Below are 18,352 nucleotides of genomic sequence, written 5' to 3'. Positions count from 1 at the left end.
GTACGAATGGAGAACTTTCTTGGGGCGCTTGGCTGGCTCACTTGGTAGAGCATGTGACTCTCGATCTCGGGGTTTTGAGTTGGAGCCCCACGTTGGGTGTAGAGACTACTTAAAAATAAAATCTTAAAAAAAAAAAAAGAACTTTCTAAGCATGAAAGAAATTAAAGGAATCTGCAGGAGGGGGGGAAAAAGTGAATACCTCTTTCTACATAAAACAAACAAAATCCTCCCAGAAGTCATAAATAAGACCAAAAGGCAGAGAACTCACGAGGAAAGGGATTTCGCTGCTGAGACCCCTCTACTTAATTTCTGCCTAGCTCTTTGGAGCTGGTTTGTTTACCTGAGCCTGGAGATAAGAGGCCTGGCCTCCTTGCTCTGGAGGCCAGAGGCTGGCTCAACAGCCCCAAGGCCTGGCCACATGGGGCCAGGTGGGTGGCCCTGGTGTGGTGTGTGGTAGGTGGGGCTGGCAGGAGACAAGGCCATTGGACCCACTGCTGCCAGGGTCCCTCCCAGGGCGGCAGCATGCTCTCGTGGACACCGGGGCACAGCTCGACCAGGAGCCCAGCGAATATCTGGCCTTTCCCCCTACACGTGTGTTAAGAGTTGAGGATTTCCACAGGGTGGTCTTTCAAATGCTACTAGCAATGGGGTAACCAGATCTCCGAAACCTCCCACCCGGCCCCGGCCCCAAAGCCGGCACTGAAGAGGTGTCTAGGGAGAGGAAGTGTGGAAGAGGCTTCGCTAGCCATGGCACAGAGCGGAGCTGGTGAGACTAGATTTCTGGTATTAGGGACGCAGAGAACAACTGGCAGGACAGCCACCAGCTCTCCAACAGGAAGCCTCATGCAGAAAGGGAAGCCTTTGATTTCACTCAGCTGAAGGCCCCAAATTAATCAGCTGCATTATCTGGACACCTCTAATCAAAGCTAGCAAACTGCTTCCTAGAAGAAAGAGGCAAGCAGCACGTACTTTGGAAGGGAATATAATCCCTGCCTGGCTTCCCAAGTACTGAATGTTGGCTAATTTCCTGTGCTATTGACCATGTTGCAGAAAATCTGTGTTTCTGCTCAGATATTCTCTTGGGTGGAACTGAGATGGGAAAGACAGGGTACAAACTAGAACTGGAGGGACACGCTCTCTCCTCTCCTTGTTCCAAGTCTCGGATGCCAACACTGTCGGGAATACACCACTGGTGGGAATCCGGGACCCTTCTCCTTCCTCAATGGGCCTCGCTTGAAAGATGCTTACTGAGCCCCTCCTCTGTGCCCGGCACTGGGATGCTTACGAGCTGTACAAAAGCAACAGGATCTTCTAAACTTGGGCTTACCTCATCACCGTACTTCCAAAAGGCAAAGCATAGGTAGATTTTTTTGTAAATTAAACCCTAACATAGAGGCTGTCCCATAGGGGCTCTACTTTCTAAAAAAAAAAAAAGTGTTTAAATGAGGGCATTCTTTAAAGGCATTGGGGGTGATTTTATTAAAAAGAAATTAAGAAGGGCGCCTGGGTGGCTCAGTTGGTTAAGCGGCTGCCTTCGGCTCAGGTCATGATTCCAGGGTCCTGGGATCGAGTCCCGCATCGGGCTCCCTGCTCTGCGGGGAGCCTGCTTCTCCCTCTCCCTCTGCCTACTTGTGTTCTCTCTCTATCTCTCTGTCAAATAAATAAATAAAATCTTTAAAAAAAAAAAAAAGAAATTGAGAAGTAGCAACAAGTTTCCTATCTTACAAAACAGCATGGGTCACATGATGCTACAGAAATACAACGGAGCACCGGACAGACCCAGGCAAAGGCCAGATCACTTGGACTACCAGAAAGAGGTCTGTGTTTGGTAAGGCGGCAAGTTGCAGGACAGAATGTCTACGTTTTAATTTTGGTTTTTAAAATGAATATGTGCTGGGGTACCTAGGTGGCTCAGTCGGTTAAGCGTCTGCCTTCGGCCAGGTCGTGATCTCAGGGTCCTGGGATGGAGCCCCGCATTGGGCTCCCTGCTCAGCCGGGGGTCGGCTTCTCCCTCTCACTCGGCCCCTCCCCCCTGCTCATTCTCCCTCTCTCTCTCAAATAAATAAATAAAATCTTTAAAAATAAATAAATAAATACATACATACAAAATGAATGTGCATATGAATATGCACATAAAAGAAATCTGGAAGGATTTATGTACCATGTTTTCATCAGTGGCTATCCTCAGGGGTAAGATCTTTGGGGCAAAGGGGGATGATGGAGGTAATAGGAGATTCACTTTGTGATTTTGTGTATTTCTAGTAATATTTAACTGCTTGTCACAGGTAAATTCTATATTTATACTAAAAATTGAACTAACATAAAAATAAGGCAGTGTGCTAGAGCGGAAGGAAATGACCTCATTCTCAGATCCAGGGCCTCATCCTAGACTAGCCACTAAATTATAGGATCCTGAACACATCCCCTCCTTCCCCGGAGCCTCCCTTTGTCACATCTGGTGAAGCAGGTTGGACCAGACTACGCTGAGGTCCCTCTCCACATCGAGGACTGTGACTCTCCCAATAAGGTTTCCTTGAGCTGGTGTTTGGGGACCACGCTCGAGCCCCGGACCTGCGCCTGCCTGCTGAACTGGGACCAGAGTTCCCTGGCCCCCAGGAAGAAACAAGCCTGGAAATGTTCTTCCCCAACCCATGGGAGGGAAAGAGGTCTCTAACGCTGATAAGGAGCTGGTTCATTATTCATACATGAGGCCATTCCATCGAAATTCCAGCTTGAATAATTCAGGGCGTCCAGGAAGGGTTTCCAAGTAAACATCAGGGGCAGATGTGTTTGGACGGCTATCCAACCTCCAGGACTCCTTCTCTGGTTTCAGCTCAGGTCAAACACTTCCCACATCAACACTGACCCTTCATCATACCTCAACGGGCTGCGATTCGCCCAGGACGAACACGTGCCGCATGTTCACATCGGGATCCTTGTTGAAGATGTTGGGCTTGGCGTGATGTTGGAAGTGGCGATGGTTCCACCAGTTGGCGGAGGCACCCTGGGGGGGGAAATGGGGTGAGCAGCACCGAGACTCAGAACCAACTTTGCCATCACACCCGGGGCCTCGGGCCCCCGAGCCTCCGAAAACAGCCCTGCCAGTACTGAGTCCAGAGTGCCGGCCAGCCCTGAGGCCAGGACTTGTGAATGGAGCCAAGCCAGGCCGTCCCTCCATGTTTCCCCATCCCCCACAGCAATGGCGGCGAGGCCAGCTGGTGCCAGAGCGCATGGCGAGCACCTGGGCCGGTGTGGGGCGGCCTCTGCCCTCTGCCAGCACCAGGTGTGAGCCCCCACACCCCTCAGCCTCTGCACGTCCCCCGAGTGCCGTGCTATACAAGGAGAAACACTTCTGTTTCAGGAACGGTAAGAGGGGGTCTCTACTATATGGCCCGGGATTCTACTCCTAGGTGTGTACCCAAGAGAAATGAAAACATGGCCACGCAAAATCATACAGCAACATTCCCATTACTCAAAATGACCAACAGGTGGAAACTGTGTGGCCATGCCACGGAAAGGTGGGAAGCACCTGCTACAACGTGGACGAACCTTGAAAACATCCTGCTGAGTGAACGAAGCCAGACACAAAGGACCACATACGTGATTCCATTTATAGGAAATGTCCAGACTAGAAAATCTAGAGATAGAAAGGTTAGTGGCTGCCCAGGGTTAGGGTTGGGGACGCGTGGGAGGGATGAGGGGCTTGGGAGGCGGCAGCTAAGAGGTGTGAGGTTTCTTTTGGGGATGATGAAGATCTTCCCAAGTCGATTGTGATGATGGTTGCATAAATCTGTGAATATTCTATAAGCAGCTGGCAAGAGACAACCCAACAGCCCGATCAGTTGCTGCCCTGAGCGGTGAGGACTCAGTGAGGTCCCACCTGGAAGGCCAAAGGAAGGCTTAATAAGCCATCGCTAACAGGAACAGGGAAGAGCTCCCAGGTTCTAACATGAAAATATAAAACCACGATTCTAGGAGACAGGAAGCATTGCCTAAGTATTTATTTCAAAGTCACAAAGCTCTGTCTCACCAACGCAAGCTCTCGACACAGTTTGGAGGCATGCCTCTCCCCACAGTTGCCCTGTGGCCCATAGAAGGAAATGGGACCCTTCCGACTCTTCACTCTTTACTGGTGAACTACTGCTGGATCAATCAACCCTTGGGCCCAGGGTCTGGTCATCCACAAGAAGGACTAACTGCTAAAACAAACATTTTACTTGGAAGATCCTTTTGGCACAAACAAGGTCTTTGGACACGGAGAGGCCTGGGCGGGCACAGGTTTGGCCTTTGCCTGTAAGCACGTGGGTCTCAAAACCCATCAAAGTGGCGAAAAAAAAATGTCAGTGAGTGAGGGCTCAGAGGACTGAGGACTCAGATGACACGTTCACCTTTCCAGCCGGAAGGAACCCCACTCCTGGGAAAGGTCACATGGAAAGTCCCCAGCACAAAGAAATTGAGGAGCAAGTCATGTTAAGAGTGGGCAGATGTTTAGAATACACCGACCCAGGGATGTTTGTGGAATAAATGAAGGAAGGAAAGAGAGATGAGCTGTGAACGCCCCGGCGACGAGTCAGCGAAGGGAGGCCGTCTCGCTCTCTCTGGACAGAGCTAGTCCTCCGGGGGGTTCTCTTCCATTTCCATTCTTCACTAGGCAGAGCCCTACTTAGTCTTCCCACCCAGAAGCCCTGCCTGCCCTGGGATGAGGAGCAGCTCTGCGGATGAAGCAGTGATCCAGAGGCAAGCCCTTGGCCTGGCAAGGGAGAGTAGAGCACCCCAGCACACTGAGATGGGGCGGGGAAAGACAAGCAAAACTGGGGGAGGGGAGGGGGCCAGGCAGAGTGAGAGTGAGGGGTGCCTTCCTGACAGAGGGAAGAGGTTGGGCGAGGTCCCCTTGGTTGAGCCGAAAACCCAGGATCGCAGCCAAAAGTCCTGGGCTAAACCCTATCAGAGCCTGAGAGAAATCGAAAAATGTGTACTCCTGGCTTGAATGGTCACAAAGGCATCAACAACAGTTTCCGAATCGATTTTTTAGTTTGTCTCATTTTCAAATGAGAGAATTGCCAAGTTGGATGACTTTTCTCCACCAAGTGACAATCTTAATTCAAAAATTAAAAAAAAAAAATTTTTTTTAGGGCAGGAGGGGCAGGGGGAAAGGGAGAGAGAGACTCTCAAGCAGACTCCCCACCCAGCACGGAGCCCGACATGGGACTCAATCTCCTGATCCTGAGATCACGACCTGAGCTGAAACCAAGAGTCAGACGCTTAACTGACTAAGCCATCCAGGCGCCCCTTAAATAATTTTTAACTAACTTAAACCAAAGTAAAATAATAATAAATTCTGTTTTGGTACAAAGAATATACTTTCCCTTAATGTTGGGACCTTTAATACGTCCAGCTTCCCAACTCTTAAATATTTCTCAACTACTTTAATGTTCTGAGGAAAAAGACCAACTAACCATTAAAAAAATAATACATACAAACACGTATATAGGGTCACAGATTTTTTCCTTTTGCCTCAGGTTCCAATATGGCCCAGCACAGTCCTGATCTTTATTTAAAATGTTGCTATTTTGTTCACTGTAGATTTTCCTTGGCATTAATTTTGTTTTTTAAAACCTATATTAAAATGTTCTTCATCCTGATTACTGAGTCCTTTAGTGTCCCCTTAAATTTTGTGCCCGAGGCAAGTGCCTCACTTGCCTCGCCCTAGTCCTGGCCCTGGTGGCCCGAGATGATGTAGTGGAAAAGTTGGCGGTCTCCTGGTCTCCGTCTCCAGATGCGGAGTCTGGAGGGTGCTGGCCTTGCCGTGTGCATTTTATCCTAAGTGCAATGCCGAACACTTAAAGGGTTTTTAACAGAGGTGTGATGACTCAGAACTCTTTGTACAAGACCATCCTCTGAAAGACCTGTCCGCCGGAATAGCCCGCAAGTCGGGATGGGGAGAGCCCACTCTGGAATCCCGCAGCTGCTCAGGCTGCGGGTAGGAAGCAGGTCCCAGCCCCTTGAGGCGCCCGGCACCCCGTTCTCTGCTCCACACCAACTTGTGCTATAGGACGCTCGAGGTGGCAGGGCACCTGGGGACCTCCCTGCAGCCAGCCCCCTTTTTTCCCAGCAAAGGGAAACCAAGAGAGCAGATGGATCTACAAGACTCGTCTGCAGCCGTGTGACTATGGGGTGCCAGACTGGTTTCAGCCAAGCTGTGAGGCTCCAGGCTCTGGGGCACCCTGGGGTGAGCTGCATAACTGTGCCCCCCCGGCCTACACATGGCAAGAAAGACACAGCAAAGCAGAGAACTGGCCAGCCATGAGTGCAGCCCCCGTCTCTGACCTCTGACCTCCGGGCCCAAGTACCCCGTCTTCCCCCTATCCCAGAGTTCTGACGTCATTAACCCACGTTCTCCATGGAGGCCAGTCCTCTGTCCTGGCCTCGTCCTCCGTCTGACAGGAGAGCTGCGCTCCAAGGTCCTGCAAAAACTGAGGGACGTGAGGCAGGAAAGGTCCTCCCGGCTCCCACCCAGAATCTGGATACAGGACACAGCCCATCTTTGTTAAGCGGGTGGGGATAATGTGGGTCGGGAGTGAGATGTTACTTTCCAATACTGAGGAGGGTTTTATCCAGCAGACAAGAGTATGAAATGAAACAAAGCGCTCTACTATGCACACCCGCTCCCTTCAGCCCTGACTTTCTGGACAGAAACCAGGTTCTCAGGCCGCCTCAGGCTCAGGGCCAGGCAAGCTGCGAGGGAACTGGTTCCTAGTTCAGCATTGGTTCACCCCCAACCAGATCCGGGGCCCGAAAGCCATGGGCTCTCCGCGGTCTGGGTCGCGGGGGGATATGCTTAACCCAGACAGGTAGCTCTTCCCAAGCCAGAGCGAGGTGGGGTGGGATTCTTTAGGACCCAGCCTTTCTTAGGAAGCAGCTGGGTGCTTCTGGGAAAGGGCCGAGTGGGGGATGATCTGTTTCAGAACGAGCCAGCAAGGACTTATTTCCAAAACCAAGGAGATAAGCCAATCGGACGAGTCCAAGGTCGCTGGCAAGTCCAGCCTGTCTTCTGACGAACTTGCCTCACTGTAACGCTTTGTGGGGCGACCTCCTCAGCGGCAGGAGTGGGAGACAGGAACTATTTCCCCACGAGCCTTAAATACAACTCCGGTCCTGTGGCTCAGCGGATCACTGTGCTCTTTCATGTCCCTTATCTAAAGACTTCCATGACAATATCTCTCTTTCAGACTAAGAGGGACTTATTAGAAAAGTTTTTAGATAACTAGTAAGCAATATCATAAATATCATCAAATGAGTCAATGTACAAAGGCAGCGTGTGCCTGTCCTCATAACCAGCACGCTGCTTTTGCTGGTTGATGTGATACAGAGACAGGCCTGGGAAGGTCAGAGGAGGGGAGGATTCGAGAAGCCCAGCAGGGAGGCCTGGCTCCCCGGCGCACCCGCCGTGTTACCCTGCGGCCACAGACACTGACCCGAGAGGAGACTTGGCCCCAGGCAAAGTAAGCCAGGGCCGAGCCAGCGGCTAGTTGATGGGCAGATGCCCAGGGCTGCCGGTATTTACCTTTAAGTGGCCAATGATGAACTTGTGGACAACGTGGTTCCATGCGGACTTCTTGAAGACAGACAGATGGCCATAATCGTGTTGCAGCCATCCGGCTTGGGCCTGGGGAAAGACATGCTGTCACAGAGCCAGCTTTCAAGCGTCCTCGGCCTCTGCGAGCTAAGGGGGTGGGGGGGTTAGGGTGGGGGCTTTAGGCGTCCGGTGAGGGCGCCCCACCTCACCTGAGAGGTAGCAAGGACAAAGGCCGTGATGATGGTTGGAATCCAGCCATTGCCAAAGTAAAAGATGATGAACCAGGCAATGCTCTCCATGACGATGATGTGGGCCAGGAGAAGGAGGAAGAACAGGTGGTTACTCTTGAACAGGTTCATGTCCTCGGCGGCCTTCCTCAGGGCCCGGAAGTCCTCGATGATCTGGGGCTGTTGAGCAAGGGCACAGGGCAAGTGTCGGCCACCTAGCTGCGCCGGAGGGGACCAACGTCTTCTTGCCAGGAGAAGCGGTGGCAAGAGGGACCACTCCACAGGCCCGTGACCCGAGGGAGCCCGGCCACCACGCATGATGCCTGCCACACCTGCCTGGGCCTCCATAGCCCTGAGGACTGCACATTTGGCCCCAGCCAGGTAGGTGGCAGAGAAAGGATTCGACTCAAAAGCCGGTGTTTTTTCGTTCACAGTGGCATTACTCCCAAGGCACGAGGCAGAAACAACCCAACTAGCCATCAATGGATGCATGGCTAAAGAGAATGTGGTCTATCCGCACAATGGAATACTATTCAGCCTCGAAGAGGAAGGAGAGTCCGACACCCGCTACCGCAGGGATGAACCTTGCAGACCCCGGGCTCCGTGAAATTAAGCCAGACACCACAGGACAAATACTGTATGATCCCATGTACCCGAGCTACCTAGAGCAGGCAAATCACAGACAGGAAGTGGAGTAGTGTTTACCGGGGCTGCAGGCAGGGGGGATGTTTAATGGGGAGTTAATGTTTAATGGGGACAGTTATAATTTGGGGTGATGAATAAGTTCTGGAAGTGGATGGTGGCAAAGGTTGCATAACAATGTGAATGTGCTCCCAAGCCACTGAACTATGCATCTAAAACTGGCTAAAATGGTAAAATTTGTGCTATGTATACCACACACACACACACACACACAGCTCGCACTTTTCCACTACCCAACCCTGCCCCCACTTGCTCTGGGCACTCTGTCGAGGGGGTTGCCCCCTGCCAGACGACATCCCTGCCCCTAGAGAGCTCAGGGAGGTGGGACCACTGGGTGGGCCTTGGGGATGTGGGGCTGGGGAGGCCAAGGTGGAGTCAGGGGCAGCTCTGGAGACATGAGCACGGCTGGGAGAAAGAAAGCAGCTGGGAGGCAGGGGTCAGGCAGGTGGGGGGAAGAGGGCGCTTTGAAAGGGTAGACAGGGTGCCATGTGGGTGGAGGAGGCCAGGTTTGGGAGCCTGGGTGATAATTGGCAAAGGATCTTGAAGAGTGGTGAACACCTGTTTAAGTAGGAAAAGTGGGGAAACCAGGTAGGGGCCAAAGAAGGCAGGGTCAGGAAGAAGGAAGCCCACAGGACACGGAAGAGAGGAGAGAAGCTGCCTGCCTACAGGGGGGCTGGGGAGGGCGGAGGATGGAGCCATGGGTGAAGGAAGCAGGATGGAAACCCAGGTCAGCTCCAGGGAGGGGTGAAGACAATTTCCCCCTTCAGCCCTGGGGAGAAAGGGGAGGGGCAGAGACGGGGAGAGCCAGGGGGAGGGGCACATGGAATGGGCTGGATTTCCCAGGGAAGGAGAAAGAGAAAACGGTGGGAGAACTGGACCAGAAGAGAAGACCCTGAGCCCAGCCTAACTCTATTGACACCACGGACATGAAGAGGCTGGGAAAGAATCACTGCAAGGTAAGGGGCCAGCCTAGGCTGGCAGCAAGAGGAAGAGGCTCACTGCAGAATCTCAGAGTCCTGCCTAACCCCAGGCATTGGGCGGTGGCTCCCCTGGACTGGCATAAAGGTCCCTTGGCCCACACCTGGCACTCTGTCTTTAGGCGGGCACCCCCTCTCCCTGCAAACCCTCCCCTCCTTCCTTGGTCTGGGCACACTCACGTTCTTGCCATGGTCCTGGCTGGGCTCCTCTGGAGCCAGCTCTCCAATCAGCAGGGGCTTCATGAACTTGCGCACGAAATCAAGGTCACGGTGGAAGGCGAGGAAGGCATCCTAGGGAGCAGGGAAGCAGGTGGTAAGTGGGAGACCTCAACCCAGGGAGGGCAGGGCTCACCGGCAGCCGCTCTCCATGTCCCCACTTGGGACACTGATCGAGGCCTCCCGGGACCTGGCCCCAAATGCTCTCTCCTGCCTCATCTCGGCGGAACCCGGTGCCCAGCCAAACCAGCGCTACCCCTGGATCTCCACCCTCAGCTCACCAAGGGTGTGTGCAGACATTCAGGATGCCTCCGGGTGAGTCAGAAAAATGTACCCCTGCAGGGAGATGCACGGACTGGGCAGGGCACCCAGGAAACCACACGACTTGCCACCCCATGCACATGGTTTACAGTGAAAAGCACAGGGCTGGAGCCCACTACAGCACGGAAAATGTGCTTGGGAGATCATGTCAAGCCAAAACCAAATACAAAACTAGGTAAAAAACATGTCTGAAAAAAGCTTTTTCATAATTAGAAAAAGCATGAAAATAATTACGAAAAAGATAAAGCCCTAAACAGTAATGTGTTAAAATAGCGGCATTATGCCTTGCTTTATTTTATTACTTCTCAAACTTTCTCTAACACTGCTATATTACTGCTTTTAAAATTTTAAAAATAGGGGCGCCTGAGTGGCTCAGTCGGTTAAGCATCTGCCTTCAGCTCAGGTCATGATCCCAGGGTCCTGAGATCGAACCCCATGTCGGGGCTCCCTGCTGGGTGGGGAGTCTGCTTCTCCCTCTGCCCTTCCCCCCTGCTCAGGCTTGCTCTCTCTCTCGAATAAATAAAATCTTTAAAAAATATTTATTTTAAATATTATATAATAATATTATTATTGTAGGGGGGCCTGGGTGGCTCAGTTGGTTGGGCATCTGCCTTTGGCTCAGGTCATGATCTTGGGGTTCTGGGATTGAGCCCCACATCGGGCTCCCTGCTCCGTGGGGAGTCTGCTTCTCCTTTTCCCTCTGCCTGCTGCTCCCCATGTTTGTACTCTCTCTGTCAAATAAATAAATAAATAATCTTAAAAAAATTATTATTGTAATTCCAATTACAAAGTTATAATGTGCTTGATTTGGGCAAATTTAGAGAATGTACAGAAGAATAAAGAGGAAAATAAATACCACCCAGAGAGCGACCACCGTTGCTAATATTTTAGCTTGTTTCTCTCTAGATTCTTTTCTATATGCGTTATGTAAATTATTACATAAATCATCTCATAACCAACATGGCATTTCCATTAGGGATGAGCTGGCATCATGGGCTACGATATGATGACCCAGTGGCAAACATTTACCCAGCAGTAAGCCAAACTTTCACACATTGCAGGACAGAGGACGAAGTCAAATGACACCATGAGAAACCATGAGAAACATTAATGTAGTTGGGGGGTGGGAAGTGTGTGTGTGTGTGTTGGGAGGAGGTGTTTAGCTTTTAAAAAACTGAGAAAGATAAAACAAAAAGATTATAAAAAAGGCAATGCTTGATTTGAAAGGCTCCTATTTGGAGGGGGAAAATAAATAAAGACCCAGCCATTCCACAGGACATTTTTGGGGTTGAATGAGAAAATTGGAATATGGACCACATATCTGGTCATAGGAAGGACTTACTATTCATTTTCTTAATCGCAAAGAAGGTTTTGTGATGATGTTAGACCATGTCCCCATTCTTAGGAGCAGGTGGTGAAGAACTGAGGGACGAGGTGGCTCATTTCTCAGCCAGCACCCGCTGCCCTACCCCAGCCCACCCTCAGGTCCAGGTCATGCCCTCAAGCCCCCACCTGGGCTGGGGAACTTGGTGGAGCAGACAGACAGACAGACAGACTCCCGTCCTGACCCAGGCCATTCCTTGGCCATTTCCAGAGGGCTCTCAGGTGGCCTCTCACCCCCCCCCCCAAGTGACAGGGAGCGAGCCAGGAGCCTTGTTTACGCTCCCTCCCCGAAGGCTGAGCGCCCTGTCGTATAGATGAAGACACTGGAGCACAAGAAGGGGACATCCTCTGCTCCAAGCGCAGAGCCAGGATCAAACCCAGGTTCACCTGACTCAGGGACTGCTGCACCACATCCCTCCTGCCCGTCGAGGAAGCCAAGTGCCGTTAGATTGTCTGGCCGTCCCTGGTAGATCTGACGGCTTTCTGAGCAGACCAGGTGAAGACCACCTGTGAACCCCCCAAACTCATGCTGACGCCAGGGCCTTCGCACGGTGCTTCCTTCTGCCTGGGAGCCCTGCTCCCATGGTGCCGCGTGGCCTGCTTTTCCCAACCAGCCCCCAGCCCCACACTCTCTCTTGGACATTGCCCTGTTTCGCCTTCTTCATAACAGTTACAAATTCACAAGCTGTATTACTTCCATATATGTCATTCTCCCCCCGCGAGACTCTGGTGAGCTCCACAAGGGAAGGGCCACAGCCGTCTTGATCACTGCAACCCCAAGGCTTATGACCACGCTTAAGAGGGGCTCACAAGTGAATGTGAGGGCCCAGGATCCCACAGCTCTGCCGCCTCGAACCCCAGGAAACTTTCCCACTCTGCAATCATGTTCAGACCCTTCTCGCGCTGTTTTGTGCAACTGGCTCATGCTTCCAAGACACCAGAACTCTTCACCCTCTCCCGCCCCAGTCTGGTGGTTGCAGAGTTACCGCATGCTGAGACCTGTAGGCTAGCCACTGAGCTACACTTAGGTGTACGTAAGCGCTAACCTTTACCAAACTCTAAGGCAGGTCCTATTTTAGAGACAAGAAAAGAGACTGAGGGAGGCGAAGCTGGAGCCTGCAGTCACATTGCAGGTGTGCCTACTTCTAGAGTTTTCCAAAGCTCATACACACGCCTCAATCAAAACAAGCTTCCTCCCCGCTGAGAGTTGAGCACTTTTTGCGTCTTCCCCTTCAAAGTGTCACGGAGGGACCTCACACTCCTACAGAAGGTTCCCAGTAACTGTTGGGTTATAGAAGGGTCTGGCTGGTGCTAGGGACGTCACCAGGCAAGGCAAGAGGGGGCCAATCCAAACGCTGACTTTGGGAACAAGAATTGGAACCAGAATCTGTCCTCGTCAGGAAGAGAAGCCAACGGCTTTCCAGGAGGGCCTGAGACAAGGGTGAAGAGAAAGGAGCAGCAACAGCTTGAGAGCAGACCGGACCTGTCCTCAGGCGGGCAGGGGTGTGGGCTGCAGGGTGGGGAGGGCAGGCTGCGGGAGGAAGGGCCAGAGATTCCAAAATGGAAGACACCGTATGCCACGCACTTCTGCTTCCGCCACCCCCCAGCGCCATGAACTTCTGCATGAAGACACCTTCCCTGGCCCAACCCCACTCAGGGTAGAGCTGGTGGCTCCTACCACACTGAGGGTTGGGGGCCATGATTTGTTTCCGGCTGTGCCCACCTTCTCTGCAGAGCAGAGCTAGTCTCCAGGCCAGCCTCATACACCTGGGCACTGAGCCTGGACCCAGGAAACATGGGAGGAGCAAACTCAGGGCATTCCAGGTCGCAGGTAGCAGCCCTGGGGACCGGGACTCCACAGGACAAGGGGTTAAAGAGGGAGAAGCTGAGGAAGTACCCTGAGCTCTCAGCTAGAGACAGAGTCACTGACGCCCTTCCCACGGTGGAGCCCCTGGACCGTGGCACATCCCAGGGAAAGGAAGAGGCTGTGGGCTGAGCTCTGTGACCAGAGCGCCCTCAGTGAGAGCATCTCAGCTGATGTCTGGCACACGCAAGGCCCCGGGGTGGGAAGAGCACAACTACACAGAAGGTAGGCGCAAGTGACAGCAGAGCAAACCCACGGGGCCTGAGAGGATTCTCACAAAGGGTAAGCAATGGGAGGATGCTTTGCTGGGTGCTTGCGTGAGGCTGCGGTCAGCGGGGGCCAGCCTGCCCTGCCCAGATCCAGCTCAGGAAGCACAGCTGCCTTCTGGGCAAAAACAGAGGAGCGATTTAATGCGCTGTCAACACCTTTTCCTCTGGTGAAAATGGGGACACTCAACATTTCTTCACATTCTGTTGGTGGTCTACTTAACTGCCTACTCTGGGTGCTGGGGACATGCACATACGTGCACAGGAGGCTAAGGGACACCCAGTAAGGATCCCTCACACCTGTAGGACATCCTGAGTGTGAAAGAGTGAAGTTATGCACAGCCCATTGGAAGGCAACAACCTCCCATTTCACAGACGTGTGAAAGCAAAGTTCACAGGAAATGCCTCGCTTAGGAATTCCTAAAGCGGGAATGCAAGCCTAGGTCCTCTGACTCCGAATACCACCACCCTCCTGCCCTGTCTAAAGGAGGTCAGAGATCGTGCCATTTTCAATCCGTTGCCTTTTCATAAGAACAACATAGGAGCAGGTTCACCGATGGAAAGAACCCTGACCACTTCTCGCCTTCCCTGGGTTCTAAGAGGCGACTGATGCAGATGGGGCAGGAAAAGCTGGAGACAAGGCAGGAGGTGGGGAGCTGGTGCCTAGAAGGAGAAGGTCTAAGCGTCAAGTCCCAGCTTGAGAGGAAGGGAGAGAAACAAACCCACCAGATGTGGTCATTGTCTGAATTGTTCATCTTAATGCCCGGGGCCCAGCTCAGAGGCGAGGAGACACCGAATAAATGTGTGATGAATTGCAGCTGAAGATTAAAAGCCCCAAGTGGGGAAAGTTCTGCAGTGGTGGGTGGTGGGCCTCTGCCTTGAAGAGCAGACATCCTTGGGACTCGGGGGGTTCCTTTTCCCACAGCAAGGTGGAGAGCAAAGGAGTGCCAGAGGGCAGGGGAGGTGGAATAGGAAGGGAGAGAGGGAGAGAGGTGGGCCTGGAGGACTCCGTAATGACAGATCTTGAGCTTAGGGGCTGAGTGCTACCACTGGAGCAAGGTTTTCAAACTTGAGCAAGGTTTTTAAACCTAAGAGCAATGAGAGATACCTACAGGTCTGATCCGAGGGCCAGCTGCACTAACATGCATGAATGTGCTCTGTGAGTTGCAAAAATTAAGCACCTGTATTCTTACAGGCAAGGTCAAATTCTTCCTTCTGCAGAAGCACCAAATGACCACTGCCCTTGGCTAGGTTACCCTTTGGGGAAGAGGTGATCTTGACTTCTGAGGCCCTTTCTTCAGAAACAGGAAAATCCCTTATAGAGGCCCTGAATTGTCCCAAGAATGGCTTCTTGGACTTTCGGCCTCTTTGGAGGATGTTACTGCACCATGATTGGCTCAAAACAGTGCGCTGAGTGCTCCAGGGGATCTGAAATCTTATCTGCTGACCCGTCCCTCCCCAACTTGCATGGCCCTAATACTCTGTCTGTCGCAAGCTCTAAGGAAGAAGTCTGTGCTCTGAGGGGCAAAACCACCGCTCAACAGCCCAAGACCAAGGGTCTCTTGATTCCTAGCCTATTCCTACCTCCCGGAATCCCCTTCCTATACACCCCGTGCTGCCCATGGCCTTTCCCCACCCTGGTCCCAGACAACGAAGAGAGGAGAACCCAGTTGCCCACTCCACGTTACACCACTATATCCCCACTTAGAACATGCCAGGCTCTAAAAGCCTCATCTTAGAAGGCGGTAAGCTTCGAGGATAAGGATTTCGCAGTGCGTTAACACAACACATAAAGCTGGCGTAGATTTCAACATTTTTTTCACCTAATTCCTTGTTGCTTACTTTACATAATCCTCACCTTCTTCTCTCACTTGCCTGACCAGTGACAAGAAGCAAGGTTTCTAGTGCTTACTCACAGCTTACGAAGCGCTTCGCCGCACAGTGTATATTTTTCCACATAAGAGAATATAGTTAATGGTGGGAAGACCTCGACCAGGAGGCAGGTCTTTTATTTGAGAATTGCCCTTACCCAGCTCCCACAAACAGGGGCAGGAAGGGCCACGTGACATAACACAGATGGTCTGAAAACCTTATGCCCACTAAGTTATGATTAGTGGCACAACCCCCGGGCTGAAGCAGTGTTGACAAGCAGGTAAAACCGGACGGGCCGAAACGCTGTAGGCACCATCTCTTGTTGACCATCTTCTTGAGCTCACATATATGCCCGGACCCTGCTCCCCAAAGCCATAAGCCATTCACAGCCTAGATTATAACTGCCTGGGTAGGCCTATCCCAAGGAGACTTGGAAAAGGTAGGGAGATCAAAAGTTCCATGGACTGACAGGGGCCCATACGGCTAGGACAGCAAAAGCCCGCAACTGGTCAGCATGCTAGGCGTCCAGGTGCCACGATCTAGGTATCTCTCCCGATCTAGCTATCTCTCCTGTGGCCTCTCCCCTATTCACCCTTCCCAAGTAGCCTCTGACTCGCTGCCGCCGAGAGGCCCCTTTCTTCCCTCCTTGACTCTCTTGGGTTCCCTCTCTCCCACTGGAGTTCCCCTAGGCTCCAGCAGCACTCTAAAGAAATGCAAGGATTGCAGACTCGGGGATCAGGAGGTGCCAAAGGGACTGAGCCACACCTCTGGTGCGGGTAAGATGGGCCGCTCTGGCTCTGGGCCCAATACCTTGGGCTCCCAATACCTTTGGGAGTGCAGATGAGGGAAGGGCATTCCTGGCAGGATTTAGAGACAGAGGACCATTGAGTAGTTGAGAAGTCTGAGAGTAACCCTGGCCCAGCTGGACCTGTTGCCAAACCAGCCTAGGGCTGCTAAATCCACACTGCTCCAAGCCCCTCTGGACCTGGGCTTTGCAAACTCTCCTTCCAATTCCCAACCCCGGTGCCCAAGAACCGACCCTTTAGGGGGTGGGTCCTGGTAGTCCTTGCAAGCCTGAGAACAGGAGCTCCCGGGGCGGTCTCTCCGTGGCGGCCATTGCGGACCTTCTCAGAGCAGGAGCAAGCCCGGCGGGGACAGGCCTTTTCCTTCCTCACCCCCTACTCTGGCTGGAGAGTGAGGGACGTGCGCTGAATCCCATACCTGGCTCCTCTCCCACTCCGATCCTCGGCGCCCAGAAGCGGCCATCTTCCGAGCTGGGGATGCCAAACTCCTAGGGCCCGAGGGCCCCCTTTGGGGAGTACCTGGCTCCTTGTGAACCCGGCGGAAGGATGGGGGAGGCGTGTGTCCTTAGCGCGCTCGGTAGACCCGGTTCCCCACCGCTTGGATCTCCACCGCGCTGCTGCCTCCCGGGCTCCCAAATCCGACCCCCATAGCCAGGTGGCCCCGCTGTCCTAAAGGATGAGGATTTGGGGAGGAGAACGAGCGCAGTAGGCACACTTTGCTTGCCTCCTGGACGCTCCATTCAGCGCTGAAGGTCTGGTTTGGAGCCCTGGGATCCCTGGCTCCTGACTCCCGCCTGCAGAAGAGAAAGGCGGCAGGAGAGCCCCCACACCCTTACCGTAGCATCCTCCCCCGCGTAGTGCCCGATGACCCGCTGGCCCCCTGGGTGCCGGCTGGACCATTTGGTGATGTTGTAGACCTTGCGGTCGATGACGAGCCACTTGTCCGTGCGCAGGTTGTGCTTCTGAATCTCCTCCCAGCTGAAGGTGGGCATGGGCGCCTCGCGCTCGGTGGCCCCCTCGCCCTGGTTCCCCCCTTTCCCCATGCCGCCTGCTGACCGGGACGCCCCGTGCACTGTGGCCTCCACGCCCGCAGCTCGAGTGTGCGGTCCGGGCTCTCCTCCCTTTCGGCTTTTGTCTTCTCCCACTCCTCCTCCCGCCGCGCCCTTCCCCCAGCCTCCTGGCCCGCGCTCGGGAGTCACCCCTGCCTTCCCTCTGACTATCCCCGGCTACCCAGTGCCCCCAGGCGGTGTCTTTGCTCCGCCCCGCCCTCCGCCCGCCAGCCCGCAGTGGACTTCTGCCTCCAGGAAAAACTCCGGGGTCGTTCAGGACCTGGACGCCTCTTCCGCCCGCCCCTTCGGCTCCCCCCGCCCGCGACTCCGCATCCTCCCGCGTTCCCCGCCGCCCTGATTTCCACAGTGATCAGCAGAGCGCCTGCACCAATCCGGGCGCGTCGCCCCGCCTGCCATTGGCCCAGGAGGATCTTTCGAAGGCCAGCGGGCTGGAGCGGTGGTCCCCGGTCCCCCGCCCGCGCGCCGGCGCTGAGTCGAGCCCAGCCGCGAGGCCGCTACGTGTCCGACCTCCCCCGCCTCCCCACCCCCGCCCCTTGCGCTCCAGCCCCGGGCGCCGGAGGAGATCCCAGAGGAGCCGGGCGGGCGGGGGCGGGGAGAGGGGGCGGTTGCTGGGCGCGTACGCGCACAAGCCGCGCTCCCGGGCTCTGCACCTGACGCGGGCGCACTCCCGGCCTGGCCCGGCCCGGTCTGGGTGACGCCCTTCCCCGGCCCGCTGGACTCGGGAGTCCATTATCTCCGCATTGCCCGCGCTCTCCACGTTAGCGCCGTCCTGCAGCCTCCCTGGAGAAACAAGCCGGCCCCGGACTCGTGCGGGGCTCTGAACCCTGTAATCAGACGCCCTCAGGAAAGAATTGGGGGACCTCTGCTCTGCTTCTTTGTGCGAGGCGCCATGGTGGGGGGGGGGGCGGGGGGGCGCGGCGACCAGCCGGACACGGTCCTTGCCCTGTACTCAGGAAGCGCACAGGCGAGTTGGGCGACGGGACGGGGAGCACACACGAGGCACTGGACAGTAGTGCCCGACAGACTCCAGGAAATAAAGATGGAGACATCAAAAGGATAGGTGGAGAGGCAGGCC

At 54.0% G+C, this 18,352-nt stretch overlaps 1 protein-coding gene across 3 annotated transcripts in view; it reads right to left on the bottom strand.

The window, feature by feature from the left end:
* The window catches only part of FADS2 (fatty acid desaturase 2), a 30,591-nt gene extending 12,819 nt beyond the window's left edge, over window positions 1-17,772 (bottom strand). For 2 of the 3 annotated variants that reach the window (XM_032414281.1, XM_032414283.1), the window contains exons 1-5: window positions 17,044-17,772; window positions 9,663-9,773; window positions 7,786-7,983; window positions 7,565-7,666; window positions 2,879-3,004 (exon numbers count right to left, since the gene is read on the bottom strand). In XM_032414281.1, coding sequence (XP_032270172.1) covers window positions 2,879-3,004; window positions 7,565-7,666; window positions 7,786-7,983; window positions 9,663-9,773; window positions 17,044-17,250 — 744 coding nt within the window. In that variant the 5' untranslated portion in view covers window positions 17,251-17,772. The remainder of the gene's footprint in view (window positions 1-2,878; window positions 3,005-7,564; window positions 7,667-7,785; window positions 7,984-9,662; window positions 9,774-17,043) is intronic. The other variant, XM_032414282.1, reaches the window with a different exon arrangement.
* Window positions 17,773-18,352: the final 580 nt, after the last annotated feature.

The sequence above is a fragment of the Phoca vitulina genome, unplaced genomic scaffold (assembly GCF_004348235.1).
Source record: "Phoca vitulina isolate PV1807 unplaced genomic scaffold, GSC_HSeal_1.0 scaffold16, whole genome shotgun sequence".
Lineage (NCBI taxonomy): Eukaryota > Metazoa > Chordata > Mammalia > Carnivora > Phocidae > Phoca > Phoca vitulina.
The sequence above is the reverse complement of the archived record's forward strand: the minus strand, read 5'-3'. Positions and strand labels throughout refer to the sequence as shown.